Raw genomic sequence first — 21,310 nt, forward strand, 5'->3', positions numbered from 1 at the left:
CCCTATTGGGTTGGATTTCCTATTTGGGCTCCTTTTTTGGGCCTTAGATTTATCCTCTCGGTGGAAATATGGGTGTGCATACATAAAAAGTAGAGGACGTCGTCAGTTTATCTCTCTATCTATCCTTGGTCGAGGAGGAGACGACACAGTCCCCGATACAAACCACATCGACCCACCACCACCCTTTGTTCCTTCTCCACCTCCTCCTTGTTGTATAGAAAAGAAAAAAAAATAGAGAGAGAAAGATAATTAATCCAGACAGACACACAGATTTATCAAGAGAGAGAGAGAGAGAGATGAAGAAGCGTGTGTGAGTTGAGAGGAAAAGTAGGGATCCCTTATTGAAACTGGCATTAACCTAAGAAGAAGATGATGATGAAATAATATTAATCTTGACTCATACCCTTATTGATGATAATCTCGACCACCCGTCTCTCTCTATTCCTCTGCCAAAGGCAGATGTTGCTACTTATTCTTTAATCTTGACTCATACCCTCATGGAAAATCGAATAAGGGACTTCCATGTCTCTCTCTCTCTCTCTCTCTCAGAGCACAATCAATCCAAATGTATGCCAAAAATATGAAGCTACATTCTCTAATAACTTTTAATTACAAGTGAAAAAAATTAGAAGATGTCCATTATCTTCTCTCTAACCTTGTGCAACCAATTTAGAGGGAAACCAGATAACACACTTTGAGATTTCTGTTCAGATAAATCAATTCCATTTCTAACAAGGGTTTCAGGGTTTGCAGATTCTTTAGGAAGTCTAACGCTGTTCTCTAGTTTAGAATTCTTCGAGGAAGACTCTGGTTTCGTTTTTATTGTAATGGGTTTTCCTAGTTTTGATTTGTCTTCCATTTTTGCAATTTCTAGAGCTTTAGCACAAACAGGAAACCCTTCATCATCCCATGATTCTAAAATTATGCCAGAACCTAAGCAGGTTTTTCCTCTGTAGAATGCGGCAAATTGGCCAGCAGCCAAGCCTTGATCATCTTCTGATAACTGGACAATAGCAGCATCTCCTTTGCCATCTTCACTCGGTTCCATTGTTAAACTGCAACTGTAAAAGCTGGGACCATGTCGTACCTGATAATTTTTCATGTATTAGTTGACATGAATATTTTACGATTCTCAAAACCAAAGATAACAACAAGTTGCCTATTAAACATAATCGTTGTAAACCAATCCCACGTTGGTGGTCGACAAAGTGTAAAGCCCCTTACAAGTTACAAGGGATTAAACATCTTTCCCTAGTCACACATTTGAAGTTGTGAGGCACTCAAGTGCCAAAGCGGTTCCTGAAGTTCCGAAGTGGATAATACCGCTAGAAACCCGGAAGGCTTGTCCGCACAATCTTATAACAGGTTATTAACACGAGAGTCTCTTCTTGGGAGGGTTTGTTGTAAACCAATCCCATATTGGTGGGAGCCAAGTGCAGTGCCTCTTATAAGGGATTAGGCACCTCTCTGAATGATACATTCTAAAGCTTTTAAGTCCAGAAGGGTCAAAGCTGACAGTGTCGCTAGCAGCCCAGAAGACTTGTCGTTGCAACATATCACATCGATAGAGATTCTATTCATATATTAACAAACTTAGTGTTTAGGGTACATATTTTCACTGTATATCAACAGACTATCGGTGTGGCCTGTTGTATAGTTCTAACTTCTAACCAAGGAGCTTATTTATTTTTTACTTTTTTTATTTTTATTTTTAATTTTGTCTTGTTTCTACTTTCTTCAAACATTGTCCAGATCAATAATGCCTAATTACAAGCCGAACAGACTGTTGAACTCAGATTAGCTTACCTTGCATAGGAATTGGTCAATCTGGTCTGGAGGTGACCCATTGAGCCATTTCAGGGATCCAACACGAAATCTTCGTCTTCTTTTGTCGAATGAGAAATAGTTTCTTGATACAAAGACTACATTGTTTTTTACATCCTTTTCAACTACATACCTGGACAATAGTAAGTGTTGCCATGGAGATATATTTCCTGGTTAGTCAACAGAATAAGGTAAAATAAACAAAAAAAATCAAGAAAATATAGTGTTCAGTCGAAACAAAAGAAATATTTGATATTAGTGCGTAAAGTTACTAACTACCCATCTAAACCATATCGCCCTTTTGGTGAACACTAAATCCATGAATAGGAAAAACCCGAATTATAATTGTATTTCCAGGAGAGATCTACATACCAGGGCCCTCCAGGAAGGCGTAGACCTTGCCGCTGACCAATTGTGTAGAACCAAAACCCACGGTGTTTCCCAAGGAAATGACCAGTCTCGGCTTCAAGTAAGACTCCTTCCAACTCTCCAATATGTCTAGCTACAAACTCGCTGAACTTTATCTATGTCCATATTTACAATGATATATCATTTAGCTACCAAATAAAATTGAACCAACAGAAATAGACGAGTAATAACAACCAACAATGCAAAAAAGAAGAGGAATTAACTAATACAAAATGATAGAAGAACGGATGGGACATTCTTTCTCAAAGAGGAAACTACTTGAAAATAGAGATAAACATAGAGATAAAGACAAACCCAAAAAGAAATCATAAGAAGAAACACATATGAAGTTGTAAATACTAAATAGTATATGATACCTAGCAAACTGCAACTATGGAACCAATTCCACAAGCAAAATGTTTTAACTAGAAAGACTACAAACATGGAATCATATACAAAACGAACATATAAATATAAACTGTTCAAAAACTGAGCCAGAACACAGAAGTTAAATTAATAACAATGAAATCAAAGTATCTACACACAAGGATGAAGGAAAGAAAGAGGCAAGTGAACGCTATGAGAAAAGTGGAAAATGGTGTATCGTATTCTGAAGGGATAAAAGCAAATGAAGACGCCAAACTAATAATACTTTGCGCTTCAACGTAAAAAGGAAAGGGAAACAGATGAAGATTGCTTACTTAAACTTTCAATCACTAAAGATGAAACCTATGAGCATTCCATACTCCATAGAACCTGGAAGTTTTGGGTTAACTACAGAACTACTGCTTTGTTTAGAAATTACGCAACAAATGCATAGATAAGAAGTACAATTGCGATAATGGGTAAAAATAACTCAGGAATCAACTAGAACTAACAGATAACAAGCGTGAACCTTAAAACATATATATAATTGGAACCCAGCAGAAAAGAAAAGACTACTCAAAAGCTTGTTTATGTATTCTTCTTTCATCTATTACAAATGCAAACAAAGGCTTTTCCTAGGCAACTTAAGTTTAGGACATTTAATGAAGTAACTAAATAAGATATCAAATCACCTTTAAATGATGTTAAAATAACATTAGTAAGTTAGTAAAATAACATTATTAAAATAACATCACGTTTCGATCAAGAATTATATCTTCAGGTGAATAATTTTTTTTAACATCACAAGGAACTATTTAAAATGGGAAATCTCTATTTAAATAAATTGCAATGGAATTTTACCTTTCCTAGAAAACAAATTCCTTGTGAGTCCTTCCTATCTTGGTTGCGAAGATCCATTTTCGCAGCCAGACGGCGAACTTCATCCTACAAAAGATTGCACGAAATGATATGTAACTTGGCATATTAGGATGAGAAAAGGTAGTAGTATATTCAGTACTTAGTACAAAGAAAAACTTAAACATTACAGGTTAACGATTTATCTAAAAAGGTAAAATAGAGTTAAATGTCTTAAAATTTATTTGTTTTCAAACGTTACTGGTAACTAAAAATTCCGAAAGAATTATCATGGCCTAGTTGTAAATATGTTACCCTAAAGGCCTAAACAACTGCATAGACTCTAGAAATCCTGGGGAAAATGGGCAATAAGAAATTAGAAGCACGGCGCAAATTCTTCAACGAGTGAAAACAGCATAAAGAAAGAGCTACAAGACTGGCAATCATCTGAATATAATATTGTTGTTAACGAGCAATTCTGTAATAAGTTGAAGCGACAATCATACCCTAGGGGATTCTAAGAATGGAATACAGTCCAAGTCGAAAAGAAAATTACCAGTAAATTGTAGATTTGGTCAAATACCTAACTGCTAAAAGAATTTGATTTCAATCTTATTCCTTTTGTTACAATGAAATAATGTGAGGATGACTCTGCAGTACACAAGTATGTCAAACAACGTAGTACTTCCCCAAGCACTCAGCTTCAAGACCGTTTCATGAATTGTCAAAATCAAACTTTCATCGACTATTTTGACAAACAAAAACCAAAAATTTAGATCCATTGTCTGGCTTGACTAAGAAGAAAATTATTCGTCTAAAAGTTACACACAAGAACATGGTCGCCTACACGGATGCAAGGAAAGAGTTGAAATATATCTACTTTTACTTTTTATTTCACATTTTAAACCGTTCTTGTTGGTTTTCAAAGAAAACAGGTGTTAATCCTAAATCTATCTTCAATCATTTACAAGCTTAGGAATTTTTACTCCATCAGCTGAAACATTCATTTGAGAAATATATTTAAAATGAGCAATTCCATCTTCGGAAAAACTTCATCCTACCAAATCAGCAATAGAATTCCATGTAATAGACATTTTTTTTTTCAACTACATGTAAAACCCAATTAAATATATGTAAAAGTAGGTATTGACATCATTTTTCCTTCCTTTTCTTCTAATTTACTTCATTGTTTATATCTGTCATGTATGATGTACCTTCTTTTCTTATCAAGCGAACATACTATAAACATGACTTAGTAGTTATTCCATGACCATAAAAGTGGACTTATCAATAATAAATGAAATAGTCAAATAAGTATGCTGGAGCTCCCTTGATCTAACCTTTGAGATACATCCAAGAGGGAAAAGAAGTTGTTTAAGCTGGTTCTGTGAGAGATGAGAAAGAAAGTACGTTTGATCCTTGACCTGAAAACTTAAGCTGCTTAAACTTAATAGAAGTTTTCAAGATTAAAATATATAAACATACCGATAAAATGTAAAAAAAAAACAAGAAATCAATGCTTTCGGAAAGAACTTTAGCTTCTAAGTTCTAACGCAACATTATGATAGAAAATTTGAAATGAGGATTTGCGACTTTTCACCAATTAATCAACAGCTTGCCAAACTTCCGGTAGCAAACAATCAAGGAGTGGATCCACTCCAATTGGTAGGGATAAAATGAGCTTGGACTGAGAAGTAGGAAGTAGCGAGTAGCGACAGACTACTGCCGTGAGGATTATTTGAATACCGTATAAAGTATAAACCACATATATGAAAGCAAGCTGGTATAGAAGTGAACATATTGCTTAGGTACCATGTCCTGCGATAACTCTAGGAAAGAAGGTTCATCTGCTTCATATGATGAGTGAACTACTCGTGCATAATGTCCAGAAGCAACATAATCGAATCCGAGATTGCTGATAGCATCCATGAAAGCACCTGAAACATTGAGAATAAAACTCAGATACAACATATGAACTTCATACTTTCTCAACAAAAAAAAAAAAAAAAACATATGAATTTCATACTCGTTGAACATAAATTTGAGCTACATACCGAACTTGATCCTTGTATTGCAAAGGACATCTGGATTTGGAGTTCGACCACATCGGTACTCCTCAATTATGAAGGAGACCTGCAACATTAAAATGATAATATTCCATCAAATGGCAACAGAACGAATCCTGGGTGTGTCACTGGTATTCATATTGAAGAACAAAAAGAACCAATGAAGAGATTCGTGTTCAAACTTTAGCATCTACAGGAAGTAGAATTGAAGAAGTATATTACCACATCCTTCCAGTATTCATCTGTTAAATGCACGACTTCTAGAGGTACACCAACCTATAAAACAAATAGGAGAAATTCAACTATAATTTCTCTGATGCCCATGAAGATACCAAGGAAGACAATCTGATTTCAGTACCTCTCAAGAATTCTTTTTCATTTTATTTTTATTCGAAGAAATATAATTTGCTGAAATTCCTAATGAAATGTAGATATGAAAATATCGAGTCAGCAGAAAAACAAAACATGCAGATCTGAATGGATTTCGTCAATAAATCATGACCATCTTTTGAATCTCAAATCTGATCAGTATACAATCTTTTCTAGAACTGACACAAACCAGAACATTCAAGATTATTAACTTTAGTCCTTCTACTTTCTTACTTATTGTATTACAAGAATAAATTTGAAGCTCCACTAAAAAAATAAAAAATCGTTTACCAAGTATGAATTAAACTACCACGTATGATGTAGGCAGAAAATTTTACAAATAAAGATCTAAATAGAAAGAAGTAGAAATATAGAAGTAGTAACATTCTGAAACAGCATCAGTGAAAAAATATGACCTGCTTACAAACAGCTTCCGCGTACTTCAAATCTTCATCCCAAGGGCATGCTGACCAAAAGTTTTCATAATCTTCCTTCATGGTCAAGTATCATCAGTTAGTTTACTATTAAAAGTGCAAAGAAGCAAATAAAGTAAGCAAACAAACATGATGTTTAATATGATTTGGGTTCTTCTTCATTTCAACTTGCGCCCTCTACATTGTCTATTTCACTATCAAACTTCTTGTTTACATTGTCATTTGGTAGTAATTGAAGTCGGTAATCTTTTAGTTCAGATATGTAACTCAAATAACTTGCATTACAAGTCAAAGTGATGAGATTAAAAACCATGTAGCCGCAATAAATACTAAAGCAAAATGACGCTTGGTTAATCGCACATAATAAATATATCCAATAAACCATCCAATTGGCTACAACTAGCTTCAAAATGTTCATCCATTGCCAATCTGAACCATCTCATTTCAGATTCTATCTAGACCTCTACAAGCTATAACGCGGAATCAATATGGTTAGTCTAGCTTCACATAGGCGGCATATTTCATATCCAAACAACAAGAAAAAGTGAACTTCCTAAATTTTTCTTTTTTTTGTGCAATCCAATTGTTGTTGATCATATAACCTGAATACCCGCGAATAAGGACATTATGTTTCCTACAAATTTCAACTTTTTTCATAAAAATCATTTCTTTCTTGAACCTAATCCAGAATAAAACACTTATTCATTAATACAAGTTCCTAAATGACATTCAAATTGGCTACAATCTAAACCCTACTTCAATTTTCATGATAAATGTTTAATAACTGAAAATAAAGATAAGTACTTGAAACCAGATTTTGAGGTAAAAAGCTGTGCAGGAATGGCCGGCATGATGGAGAAGACGAAGAGCAACGCTACTATCAACACCTCCGCTGAGAAGAACTGCAATTTTGAATCTTTTTCCGGGCATTGAACATGAAATATAGGGTTCCAATTCGTCATTGCTGAAGCTGGAAGTAAGAGAAATTTGTGACTCTGCGGATGAAATCGAGTAAGACCTGACGAATTTTCTAGGGTTTAAGGATAAGTGAGATTTCTTGAGAGAGAAAAGTGAAAAGGAACTACAATAGTATCTGAGATTATTAGGGTTTTGGAGAAAGAATAGGTTTAGACGAGGCAGAGCTGCCATTGTAGTAAGAGGTTTTGATGCTTGTTACTGACGGGATGAGCGAAAGATAAGGAGGACGAACGAATGATGTCATAATATGTTAACGAGATTTCTTGAATAAATTCTTCTTTCCGCCCCAACCCCCCAATTTCCTACTACTTAGACTTTCAACTAAGGGTGGGAATTAAGCGGGTATGGACGTCCATGTGTCACGTGCATATTGTTGAGCATGCATATGACGTGACGAGTGCTAGGAGAGCACGTACGAGCATATAGGCCGTAGGGCCGAATACGAGGTCGAAGTAGGGCAAGAGTGCCAGCAAGCTTCCTTAGGCCATGCACGGGGACATCCGTGGCATTCAAGACTTTGTCAAGGATACGAAGGGTCATTTGGACGAGAGTATGCCTGGTTAAAAGGATTGATGTTTTCTTGTGGAAATAGGCAAAACAAGAAGTTTTCACCTTAGGAGGGGGTGGTCTCCCTTCCTCATATGCATCCAGCATATGTCAAGACCTCGTGGATGGGAGCTCGCCCATCTTAGCATGGTATGCACGAAAGTGAGCATCCTCGTGGCGCAACCCATGAGGCCGGCCTAGCGTATGCGAGAGAAGCATATTGCACGGGTTCCCTTGTCATAGGAAATGGCTCGGGACAGTACCTGGAGATAGGTTACTGCGGGTTCCTTAGGAAGGTGTGTTGCATGTTCTCATGCCATGGCGAGGCGTGCGTCGTGCTAGCATATTCCATAAGGAGGATTGAGCTATTCAAGGGGCCAAGCCTTGATGTGCTATGTTGGGCATGAGGTAGCTTATTAGAGATGGATGCTCCTATGCCCAATGTCCGGATGGTAAGCCGAGATGATAAGGTGCCGGATGCTTGAGACTAGATGGCAAGATCCGCATATGCGGCTTGGTGTGCTCCGCACATATGTTGGTATCCTTTATAGTGGGCGAGAGTCTATGACTCAAGGAAGCGTTATACGGGACGGCTCGAGCTATGCTCGTAGGTTGGGACACGTTGGTGTCATGCCGCATTATTGGTTGGGAACCAAGATGACTTGATAGTCGAGATGCTCCGAATATGTTCGGGAAGGCTGGTTATGTACTAGGAGGGAGTACATGACGCCGCACGGCACGTTAGGATATGATATTCCGCACTATCGACCCGTGTCTTTGAGCATAATATGTCGGGTCGACCTAACGGGACAAAAAGGCCGTGACAATTGGTATCAGAGCCTAGACGAAAGGCTAAAGATATATTACCCTCTGATACCTATTTGACAATTGGTATCAGAGCCTGGATATCAGGCTATAGATTATGGTGCTCTGATCCCATATGAGAATTGTGATCAGAGCCTCGGGATAGGCAAGAAGAATATTATGCTTTGATCCCATTCGACAATTGATATTGTAGCCTATGGGATAGGCAAAGGTGTATGTTGCTCTGGTCCTTGTGATGGATGGACTTAGAGCTCAATAGCTTACGAGATATGTTCCAAGAGCCTAGTGATAGTGGCAAATGGATGTGTTTTGGGAGCTTGAGGAGACAAGCACGAAGATATGCCTAAGAACATGTGGTATGTTTGGAAGCATACTTCTAGAGCCTGGACGGCAGGTGCAAGAGTTGGTATCTATGCTCGACGAGTGTGACGAAGAGCTTAGTGATTCTCCCACTATGGTATATGGTATACTGGAGTGTGTATGAAGAGCTGCGTTGAGAGCATGATTCCAAGAGAAGGCTTTCAGAGTGAGATGCATTCAAGATGATATGGTCTCTGAAGCTATGATGCTAGAAGGGGACCTTGTCGAGGGATGCATGGTGCATAAGGCGACGAGAGTTCCGACGGAAGGAATAGGCCGTGTGCCCGGATGCTACGGTGGTAGCTATACTTGGGTCTATGTTCCTTTGAGCAGGAAGGACATATGCGAGATATGAGATGGAACCGTATTGACACAAGAAGTCATGTGCAAGCTCAGTGGCAGGAGTTCAGTGTGACTTGGTGCGCAAGAAGGTACCATATATGTTGAGTCCTTTAGAGGTAAGGACAAGTGCAGAGATGGGATGAACCGAGAATGGCACGGTGAGTCGTGTGCGAGCTTAGTGTAGTAATGCTCAGTACGATTTGGTGCGCATTGGGTACATCATATGTTAGAGTCCTTGGAGTGGACAACATGCTTAGTATAGAAGCTTACCAAGATGGCAAGTAGAGTCAGGCTGAGAGCTTGTGGTAAGCTAGTCTGAGTAAGCTTGTTGGATTAACATCCAAGAGTGAAGCTATGTTGATCCAAGTGATACTTGAGCGTTAGAGCAGGGTATGGCAACAAGGTGTTGAAGGATACTCTCTTATGCTTAAGCCGAAGGTAGCATCGAGTGACTTGTGATGTTGCGAGTTCAAGCTACTTACAGAAGACAGGGGTCAAGAGTAAGATAGATGGACAGAGTACATCGTTGGGCAAGTTGGTGCTAGATCAAGTTGTGCTTATGTGGTATGGTGCACGATAGAGTTCGGCACGGAGCATTGTAAGCGCATTTGAGTTCCAAAGAGAATGGACTCACTTGAGATGAGACATGGATATGCTAGCACAGTTGTGTGAGGTATGTCGCATGAGTGCTATAAGCCGAAACCAACATTGAAGCTTATGGACATATTGGTGTGAAGTCTATGGAGACAGATTCACGAGACCAAGTGAAGTACTGATGGTAGTTGGAACCGAGTTCAAGCCGTCAAGTAATATGAGGGTCGTTGTATCTGAAGTGGATCGGCCCATGTTTGAGTTATGCATTGGAGGTAAGTTGGAACCGAGTTCAAGCCTACAGTGTGCAATGAGTACGTGGTGACTGAGAAGAGATCAGCTCACGTTTGGGATTTCAGGATGGTGTGTCGTGGTGACATTAAGCATCGTCCAATTCTGGTGATAGTTGGAACCAAGTTCAGATCGTCAGAGATATATGGCAACGTCGAGTTTGAGTTCGAGTTGTAAGCCGTATGGTACTGCATGAGATGTGTTGGAACTTATGCGGTGGTACGTTCGGATGTGTTCAAGAGGGACACGAGCCTACCAAGATGCTCGGGTTAAAGAGCATCGCCAATGATTAAATGGCAAGTGTGTGTCTGGATGTAGTCAAGAGGACGTTCCCAAGAGTATGCCAATGGTGGATGGTTTGGTACCATGTAGTTCTCGCGGAGAGAAACTACCGTGCTCGTTTAGTGGACATCGAAGGCAACACGATAATTTCCCGAGGAAGGGATGGCATGGAGGATGCCGAGCGCACGGGGCGCAAGCGCGGAGGCGCACAAGCAGAGGCTTGTTTGAGTTGCACGGAGGTGCAGGTGCAGAGGCACAATCGAGGCAAGGGTCGTCAAGAGAAAGGGCGACATTGCGAAGAGTTCAAGTGACATACACTCAAGGGTGCAAGTAGTGATACTTAGGTACTAGAGTGCACTTGATGTTGGGGACAGAGGTCGAAACGAGGGTCTCAATGAACAAGCAAACCAAGGAGTCAGAACGTGGAGTACATGGGTACATAGGGTCTGATCTAGAGGTGAGTGACATTGAAGACGAGTTGCTTTGCGATGGCAACATTGCAGGCACATGGCAAGACGCAGTGGCGTCGAGATGCTAACTCGGGTGAAGGCAACGGTTGCTGAGGTACCAGGGTGATGAGTTGTGTCGCAGTTTACTGCGATACGCATGGCAAGATTGGTCACGAAAGCAGAGGCGTAAGGTGACAATCGAGATGCTAACTCGAGGTGAAGCCGAGGAGGTGAGGTACCTGAGTTCGAGGAGCGGCGGAGGCTGCAACGGAGAGGCGAACCAGAGGGGGAGCCGACACTTGAGGCCAGAGGGCGACATTGAGCATGGATGAATGGTAGAGAAGACCATTATCCTAAAGCATCGGAGGATGCATTGCAGAAGATTGAGTTAACCAGGAGGGGGAACCTGCGCGACGAGACTGCGTAATTGAGTTCGCACGGAGGTGCGGTCTGCCGAAGGCATGAAGGTGCAGTGGTAGCATCGGAGTGGAGGCAGAAGATTGAAGTACTCCAAACTTAGTCGACGAGGACGTCGACATTACAAGTATGGGAGTATGTCATGTGCATATTGTTGAGCATGCATATGACGTGACGAGTGCTAGGAGAGCACGTACGAGCATATAGGCCGTAGGGCCGAATACGAGGTCGAAGTAGGGCAAGAGTGCCAGCAAGCTTCCTTAGGCCATGCACGGGGACATCCGTGGCATTCAAGACTTTGTCAAGGATACGAAGGGTCATTTGGACGAGAGTATGCCTGGTTAAAAGGATTGATGTTTTCTTGTGGAAATAGGCAAAACAAGAAGTTTTCACCTTAGGAGGGGGTGGTCTCCCTTCCTCATATGCATCCAGCATATGTCAAGACCTCGTGGATGGGAGCTCGCCCATCTTAGCATGGTATGCACGAAAGTGAGCATCCTCGTGGCGCAACCCATGAGGCCGGCCTAGCGTATGCGAGAGAAGCATATTGCACGGGTTCCCTTGTCATAGGAAATGGCTCGGGACAGTACCTGGAGATAGGTTACTGCGGGTTCCTTAGGAAGGTGTGTTGCATGTTCTCATGCCATGGCGAGGCGTGCGTCGTGCTAGCATATTCCATAAGGAGGATTGAGCTATTCAAGGGGTCAAGCCTTGATGTGCTATGTTGGGCATGAGGTAGCTTATTAGAGATGGATGCTCCTATGCCCAATGTCCGGATGGTAAGCCGAGATGATAAGGTGTCGGATGCTTGAGACTAGATGGCAAGATCCGCATATGCGGCTTGGTGTGCTCCGCACATTTGTTGGTATCCTTTATAGTGGGCGAGAGTCTATGACTCAAGGAAGCGTTATACGGGACGGCTCGAGCTATGCTCGTAGGTTGGGACACGTTGGTGTCATGCCGCATTATTGGTTGGGAACCAAGATGACTTGATAGTCAAGATGCTCCGAATATGTTCGGGAAGGCTGGTTATGTACTAGGAGGGAGTACATGACGCCGCACGGCACGTTAGGATATGATATTCCGCACTATCGACCCGTGTCTTTGAGCATAATATGCCGGGTCGACCTAACGGGACAAAAAGGCCGTGACACATGGGCACTTGAAGCATCAGGCTGGGCGGGGCGGGCACAAAATTTCAATGGCTATTAGGGTAAGCGGGTTAATTGGGCGGGTAATTTTGAAATTCGCCTTGCTCATTACCCGCCCAAGCCCATTAAGAAGTTCGGGTAATTCCGGTATGGGTGGGCGGGTAGCGGGTAATATCATGACTTGAAAAAAAAAATCACTTTTTCTTTTTCTTTTTTATAGAATCTGGAAACACCTTTCCTGATTCTAAAGAGACAATGTGAGATTAAAACTAGACGTTATTTGTGTTGTTCCTTTTAGGAATTTAATCTCACATTGAAAACTAATGAAGAATTCTCATGAGATATAATATAAACTTACCCCACTCTTTGTTCCTCAAAGCCAAAGACTACTTCAGTATTCTACTAAGAATTCTCTTGGGCCATTGCAAAGCAATATATTAGGTTCGTGTGATTTCCCTTAAGCATATTGTTTACCATCTCAACTAAGCCTAGCAACATAGACAGTTGGGGCTTCATCAACCCATAAAGTTGCTGTAATTTGGTTGGTTATCATTGGGTGAGGTTAAGTGGGTGCGGGCATGGGCGGGTGCGCGGGTAGAGGTTTTAACCCATGCCCGACCACTAAAATTTGGCGGGCTGGGCGGGTTGTGCCCGAGACGGGCGCGGGCGTCCATGGTCATCGTTGGGCTCGGGTGCCCGTGGGCGGGTTCGGGCTCATGGGCAAAATTCCCACCCCTACTTTCAACCCACAACAACTGAACTAACTTGAGGAACATCTACCAGAAGGTAACTAACTAACAACAAGGATGATTTCTGAAAAACTACAAATTCTGAAAAAAGGGCTCTGGAGCGGTGACAGTTATCTTATCATCAGCACCACCACTTTTGGTGGCTAAACGGTTATTTTCAGTTGGTTATAGCGATTTCTGGCGGTTTCAGGGTGAAAAGTCACTTTGTTTCATCTTTTCGTTTTGTTTTATATACTCTTTTGGTTCCCTTTAGGGGTCTTCATTAACGAGATTCAGTGTCTTCTCATCAATTTCGATCATCCTAGTAATCATTTAATCTCTCAAAAACTACAAATTTCACAATGGTAACAGCAGATCAGCATTTCATCGAACAATTCGCAGCCCTAACTACGGAGGAAATTCCTCCGATGATGATGGATGGCGAAGATCTTTGCCCGACAATTGATGAAATAATAAAATGTGGGGTTCTTTGGTTTCAAAGTTCAAAACACATTGACATTGGTCAAGCTCTCCAACGAACATCAAAAGTATTACATGGACCAAATAAATTTGCTTTAACGGATGTTTCTGACAACGTCTTTGTAATAAAGTTTGCGACTGCGTGGGAACTGGACATTGCAATGGAGAGTTCTCCATGGGTCTTGAATGAAGAACTAGTATTGATACAGAGATGTTGTAACGATCTTGCTCCAAAAGATCACGTTTTTGATAAGGCTTGGTTCTGGACCCAATTTCATGGGATTCCTCTAGGACACCTTAATTCAACAGCAGTCAACCGTCTGGCGGGAATGTTGGGGACTTATGATCCAAGTACAAGGGAAGATGCCCTCAAATGGAGTGCATACGGAAGAGTAAAAGTGGAATACGACATAACAAAACCTCTTCGCCCACATGTTTACTTGAAATTGTCTAATAATAAACTTATTTTAGTGGAACTGCGTATAGAAAAACTTCCACGATTTTTTACTTCATGTGGCCCAATAGGGCATACTATTAAGTTCTGCCCGGTTCATATGCCTTACCGTGACCTTTTGAAACTTAATATCTCTGATATTCATATAGAAATGGTTCTGCAAGTGTTAGAACCTAAATATAAAGAGACTTTTAAAGTCCCTTTTTCTCTTCATGGACAATCGAGGGAAATGGAATCACTGGTTATAGAATCAAGAACAAAAGTCAAGGATATACAGACTGACAACGTGTTTGTCAACCCAGAATTCGACCATTTAAAACATTCCTTGACTACTAACTTTGGGGATCTTCTATCTACATTAACTCAGGTGAAAAGATCAAAAGTAACAAAAGGCACAGAAGCGGCAACTCACAACACCACTTTGGGAAACAATTGTTTTGAGGAACGCAATTACGTCCACAAAAGAGATCTTGCATCCACATCCCAGATAGATACACCAGAAAACAGAACAAGAAAAAGTTTCAAACGGACAGAACGTGGTAGTTTAACAAGCAATACAAGTATGGAGGCAACGGCAGCCCAAATGCCGATGGAACTATGAGTTGTTTCGCCTGGAATTGTCGGGGACTAGGGAACACCCCGACAAAAGTAACACTGTCTCAGCTCCTGGCTTCAATTCATCCGGATATTATTTTCCTCTCAGAAACTCGTTTAAATTCTACTGTTTCGCTTCTTGTCTTCATATTTATGGTTTAGTTAACTCTTATGTTGTCCCTCCAATAGGTCGTAGTGGAGGACTATTGTTAGGATGGTCCAATAATATTAATATAAATATAATTTCTAGTTCGGCAAATCTAATTCACACAACAATTACAATGGTTCATACTAGCCATAGTTGGGACCTATTATGTATCTATGGTCCCCCCAGAATTCAAGATAGAAATTCTTTTTGGAATTCTATTATTTTACTTATTAATTCTAGTGCGACCCAATCTGCTGTAATGGGGACTTAAATGCCTTAAACTCCCCTAGTGAAAAATGGGGAGGTACTAATAATATTCCCTTTTTATCTCAGTTCCAATCCTTCATCAACAACGCGGGGCTAATTGACATCGGATTTAATGGTCCAGGATTTACTTGGACGAATAGCCAGGCGCATCATCATCTAACAACGTCTGGACAGAGTCCTTTGTACCACTTCCTGGCTATTAGAATTCCCAGAAGCGGGCTTTTTTCATCTTCCTCGTTACAACAGCGTTCACGCTCCGAATCTACTAAAATTCAAAACTCAAGGACCGAAAATTACAACATCATCTAAATTTGAAGTATTTTGGACGAAAAACAGTTAATATGAGGAAGTCTTCAAATATTCTTGGACAAATAGCGAAAGATCTTTTTTTAATAAAATCACAGAAGTAATGGAGAAGATTCACGGATGGAGTAAAACCACTTTTCACTTATTAAAAAACAGACTCAAAATACTTCGAAAAAGACTCCTAGATCTCCAAAAACTTCAGTCGACTGACTCATTACTAAGGGTGGAGAGTGAGATACAAGAGGAAATAATTAATCTTGAGGAATTACAGAGATCTAAAGCGGAGCAAATAGCAAAATCAAATTGGACTCATAACGGGGACAAAAATACAAAAGCCTTTCATTCGGCAATGACCCAGAGAAGATTCAAAAACAGAATTCAAAATATCAACACTCCTTCAGGAGATCAATTAGTAGATCAGGATTCTATTGCCAATTCAATTAATTAACTATTTTTAGAATTTGTTCACCTCGTGCAATGTGAGCCCACCACCAACTGAGGTTATTAATGCATTCAAGGTTTTATCGGAAGATACTCTCGACGACATCTCAAGAATTCCGACATATGATGAGATTGAAGAGGTTGTAATGAATATGGGCGCAATTAAAAGTCCGGGACCTAATGGGTTACCCTGTTTTTTCTTCCAACATAATTTGGACACCATCGGTCAGGATCTGGTCGATTTCATCAAGCAAATTTTCCAATCAGGTTGTATCCCTCCTTCTCTATATCTTACAACAATTGCTTTAATTCCCAAATGTAGGAATCCGAGTTTCGCCTCAGATTATAGACCAATTTCCTTGTGTGACACTTTATACAAATTCATCACTAAACTAGTGGCGAATAGAATCCGACCTCATTTAGAAAATAACATTTCTTGGACTCAAAATGCTTTTGTACCAGAGCGTCAAATCCTAGACAACATTGTTATTACCTAAGAGTTACTACACTCTATGAAAAAATCGAAATCTAAGGAAGGCGCCTTCTGCCTTAAGATGGATATGGCGAAGGCGTACGATAGAGTGGATTGGACTTTCCTTGAAAAAGTCCTGAAGGCCACGGGTTTTCGAGACCACTTTTTGAATTTGATTCTTTCCTGTGTTCAAACTCCGACCTTTAACATTAAAATTAATGGTCAATTAGTTGGTAACTTTCAGACCACTAGAGGCCTAAGGCAGGGGTGTCCTTTATCCCCTTACCTTTTCATCCTAACCTCACAAGAACTCTCCCTCTTCATTTCTCATTATGAATCTCAAAACCAGTTTACAGGTTACAGAGTTAATACTGCCAGCCCTAGCATTTTTCACCTCCTATTCGCCGACGATTTAATATTTTTCGGCGATTGTACAAAGAATAATCTAGAGGCAGTAAAAGATATAATGTTAAAATATGAACAATTTTCTGGTCAATCAGTGAATTACACTAAATCCTCCTTGTTTTTCAGCACAGGTGTTCCGTATCCAATGCAAGATCTCTTTCAATCCCTTCTTCAAGCACCAAAAATGACGGATGAAGCAAAATACCTGGGGGCAATGTTACTCAAACCACGAAATAGAATAAAAAGTCATAAATGGCTATTAGATAAATTCAAATCAGCATTATCGGGTTGGAAACAAAGGTTCACATCACAAGCAGGGAGAACAGTTCTTATCAAGTTAGTCTTAAACTCTTACTGTACGTATCCTTTCAGCTACCAAATCATACCACAAGGCATAATTCAACAGTTAGAGAGGCAACAACGTAATTTTTGGTGGGGACAAATTGAGTCTGAACATAAAATGCATTTTTTGAAATGGGACTTGATTTCTTCTCCAAAAGAGAATGGGGGACTTGGTATTCGATCATTAAGAAAGGTTAATGAAGCCCTTATTGGAAAATTAACATGGAGATTACTTACTAATCCGCAAGCAATGTGGGTCAAAATCATTAAGGCAAAATACTTCAGAGAGGATGATTTCTGGACTTCTCCAAGAAAATATTCATCATCTCCACTATGGTCAGCAATAACAACCACAAGAAATATGATGAGAAAAAAATAGTATTTGGCTGGTTGGAGATGGGTCTTCTATTAAAATATGCTTTGATCCATGGATTCCAAATCTAGAAGATAATAAACCGATTATCAGAAACCCACTATCATCTAATATTTTTTGGGTGTCTGATCTACTACTAAATAACCCTAAAAGATGGAATCAACAGTTGATATTGGAATATATTGAAACCACTACAGTCGAAGCAATCCTCAACATACATATAAATGACAGTTTCTCAGTAGATAAACTCATATGGACTCAAACAGAAAGTGGTAAATTTAATCTGAAGTCATACTATAAAGAAATCAAGAAATTACCACCTTATTCAGATGCTACTGATACTATTCCTTGGAAGTTATTATGGAAAAAGATCTTTCGTGAACCCAAACATCATGCTATTCATTTGGAAATTACTACATGATGGGTTAGCTACTAGATATAATATTGGTAAACGAAGAACAGACATACCTCAAGATTGTATCATATGCGGATCGGGTGATCTGGAAGACATTAGGCATCTTTTTGGGACTTGTCAAAAATTCAGATTCAAAAGAATTTAAACGAATTTCTGAGAGGAAAATAATATCCGGATGAATTGAAGCCAGGAACTGAGACAGTGTTACTTTTGTCGGGGTGTTCCCTAGTCCTCGACAATTCCAGGCGAAACAACTCATAGTTCTATCGGCATTTGGGCTGCCGTTGCCTCCATACTTGTATTGCTTGTTGTACTACCACGTTCTGTCCGTTTGAAACTTTTTCTTGTTCTGTTTTCTGGTGTATCTATCTGGGATGTGGATGCAAGATCTCTTTTGTGGACGTAATTGCGTTCCTCAAAACAATTGTTTCCCAAAGTGGTGTTGTGAGAAGCCGCTTCTGTGCCTTTTGTTACTTTTGATCTTTTCACCTGAGTTAATGTAGATAGAAGATCACCAAAGTTAGTAGTCAAGGAATGTTTTAAATGGTCGAATTCTGGGTTGACAAACACGTTGTCAGTCTGTATATCTTTGACTTTTGTTCTTGATTCTATAACCAGTGATTCCATTTCCCTCGATTGTCCACGAAGAGAAAAAGGGACTTTAAAAGTCTCTTAATATTTAGGTTCTAACACTTGCAGAACCATTTCTATATGAATATCAGAGATATTAAGTTTCAAAAGGTCACGGTAAGGCATAAGAACCGGGCAGAACTTAATAGTATGCCCTATTCGGCCACATGAAGTACAGTTTTCATTTGGAGAACAGTTCTTATCAAGTCAGTCTTAAACTCTTACTGTACGTATCCTTTCAGCTACCAAATCATACCACAAGGCATAATTCAACAGTTAGAGAGGCAACAACGTAATTTTTGGTGGGGACAAATTGAGTCTGAACATAAAATGCATTTTTTGAAATAGGGCTTGATTTCTTCTCCAAAAGAGAATGGGGGACTTGGTATTCGATCATTAAGAGAGGTTAATGAAGCCCTTATTGGAAAATTAACATGGAGATTACTTACTAATCCGCAAGCAATGTGGGTTAAAATCATTAAGGCAAAATACTTCAGAGAGGATGATTTCTGGACTTCTCCAAGAAAATATTCATCATCTCCACTATGGTCAGCAATAACAACCACAAGAAATATAATGAGAAAAAATTGTATTTTGCTGGTTGGAGATGGGTCTTCTATTAAAATATGCTTTGATCCATGGATTCCAAATCTAGAAGATATTAAACCGATTATCAGAAACCCACTATCATCTAATATTTTTTGGGTGTCTGATCTACTACTAAATAACCCCAAAAGATGGAATCAACAGTTGATATTGGAATATTTTGAAACCACTACAGTCGAAGCAATCCTCAACATACATATAAATGACAGTTTCTCAGTAGATAAACTCATATGGACTCAAACAGAAAGTGGTAAATTTAATCTGAAGTCATAATATAAAGAAATCAAGAAATTACCACCTTATTCAGATGCTACTGATACTATTCCCTGGAAGTTATTATGGAAAAGATCTTTCGTGAACCCAAACATCATGCTATTCATTTGGACATTACTACATGATGGGTTCGGTACTAGATATAATATTGGTAAACGAAGAACAGACTTACCTCAAGATTGTATCATATGCGGATCGGGTGATCTGGAAGACATTAGGCATCTTTTTGGGACTTGTCAAAAATTCAGAGATCTAGTAAACACAACAGGGATTACTGACCTTCAAAACCTACAAGGAGGTCCGATTGAAATCATTAAATCTTTGCTGAGAAAAAATCAACATGAGGACGAGCTATTATACATATACTGTTACCTTCTTTGGGAATGGTGGAAGAGTAGAAACTCGGTCATCTTTGAAAATAAACCCATCGATTTGATTCGATGTTGGATCAACACAAAAATCTCTCTCAATTCTTTACTTAAATTTACTGATTTATCTCCTTCTAACACTTCTTATCATTTTCAGGTAGAAGAGTGGTCTCCTCCTCCTCAGGGGGAAATAAAAATAAATATCGATGGATCTTTTAGGGATGATAAAGCTTCGGCAGCGGCGGTGGTGAGAGATTCGTCAGGAAATACCATCTTCTCGTCAACATCCACCTTCGTGCCTTCATCTCCTCTACACAGCGAACTAAAAGGAGTAGTTTTAGGTTTAGAAACGGCTGAGCTTTTAGGATTTAGGGAGTTTATATTGGAAATGGATTGTAGGGTTTTATGGGAGATTTTGGTTGATCCAAATTCAACGGTTCCCTGGCATTTGATCCAACTGTTTCACGAATTACGTGGCTACGCTTTTGGATTTATCATCACCTACACGTGCTGCAGAGGAAGTGCCAATAAAGCAGCACACGACTTGGCAGCTCTCACTTCAGTCCCTGCTTAATGGGTTATTGCTGTCTTGCACCCTGTGGTTAATTTTTTTGTTCCTTCATTTACTTTTACCCCCTGTAATTGGAACAATGATTATTAATGGCATTTTGATCTTACTCAAAAAAAAAAAAAAAAAAAAAAACAAGGATGATTTCCAAAAAGTCACTTTCTAAAAGACTAAAAAGCCGCACTTTAAGGAATGAAGAAAAATCTTCGAAGAATAAATTTTCTAGAGAATTCATGTAACATCAAATTAGTTGCTGGCTTTTCACTTTCAAGGCATTTGATTAGTAATCTCTTGAGTATCAACTTTCTTAAAGCAATATTTAAGTAGGGATTTCCATCCATAATGTCAAGCTATTTGATGGCTTTTCACTTTCAAGTCCCTCCAAGAGAAAAACCGAAGGGTAAAGGAATCAGTCGAACTAAAACTAATGTTAAAATAAAATCATATGTTTGAGCGAAATCATAACGAACTAGAATTAGACAAAGGATTTCAAAAAAATTTAGATTTGTTCTTCTTCGCTCTCTACACTCTCTTCTGCGACATAAAGGGGTGTCCCTTTGCTGGAGGTTAGACAAAACCAGATCTCGTCTGGTTTCAAATCAAGAAGAAGACTTTTCCAAACACAGAATTCTCTTCAGGAATCAGACTACTTTTCCAACAAGGACTCTTCTCCTTCCTAGGAGAAAGACAAGATAGAGAGGGTAGCGAGAAGTAGAAGAGAGATGAAAAAAGAGGAAGAAAAAAAAAACTAATTTAATGGTTGCTGGAAAACTTTAGCCGAGTGACGGCCTTGGACAAAAAAGTTAGTAAGGTGGAGAGGGAGATGAGAACAAGGTGAGATATGATAGAGTGGCAAGAGTAGAAATACTTTTGGCCCTTGAGGGCC

General features: G+C 39.5%; 1 protein-coding gene and 1 long non-coding RNA gene across 2 annotated transcripts; both read right to left on the reverse strand.

Moving 5' to 3' along the window:
• Window positions 1-570: 570 nt before the first annotated feature.
• On the reverse strand, window positions 571-21,241 carry LOC147543662 (tRNA (5-methylaminomethyl-2-thiouridylate)-methyltransferase). The gene is made up of 12 exons (XM_086635160.1): window positions 20,609-21,241; window positions 13,294-13,375; window positions 7,127-7,614; window positions 6,305-6,379; window positions 5,742-5,795; window positions 5,508-5,586; window positions 5,266-5,390; window positions 4,794-4,877; window positions 3,460-3,543; window positions 2,197-2,348; window positions 1,807-1,957; window positions 571-1,087 (listed from the first exon to the last, which is right to left on the reverse strand). The coding sequence occupies exons 3-12, from the start codon at window positions 7,469-7,471 to the stop codon at window positions 626-628; spliced, it is 1,611 nt and encodes a 536-aa protein (XP_086491286.1). The 5' UTR covers window positions 7,472-7,614; window positions 13,294-13,375; window positions 20,609-21,241; the 3' UTR covers window positions 571-625.
• LOC147543663 (uncharacterized) lies at window positions 18,349-20,204 on the reverse strand. The gene is made up of 3 exons (XR_015223042.1): window positions 19,861-20,204; window positions 19,661-19,776; window positions 18,349-18,468 (listed from the first exon to the last, which is right to left on the reverse strand). It is a non-coding gene; the product is annotated as an uncharacterized LOC147543663 (long non-coding RNA).
• Window positions 21,242-21,310: the final 69 nt, after the last annotated feature.

Source organism: Eschscholzia californica, unplaced genomic scaffold, assembly GCF_041429995.1.
Source record: "Eschscholzia californica isolate CP2 unplaced genomic scaffold, dmEscCali1.0.p SCAF_4, whole genome shotgun sequence".
In the NCBI taxonomy this organism is placed as follows: Eukaryota; Viridiplantae; Streptophyta; class Magnoliopsida; order Ranunculales; family Papaveraceae; genus Eschscholzia; species Eschscholzia californica.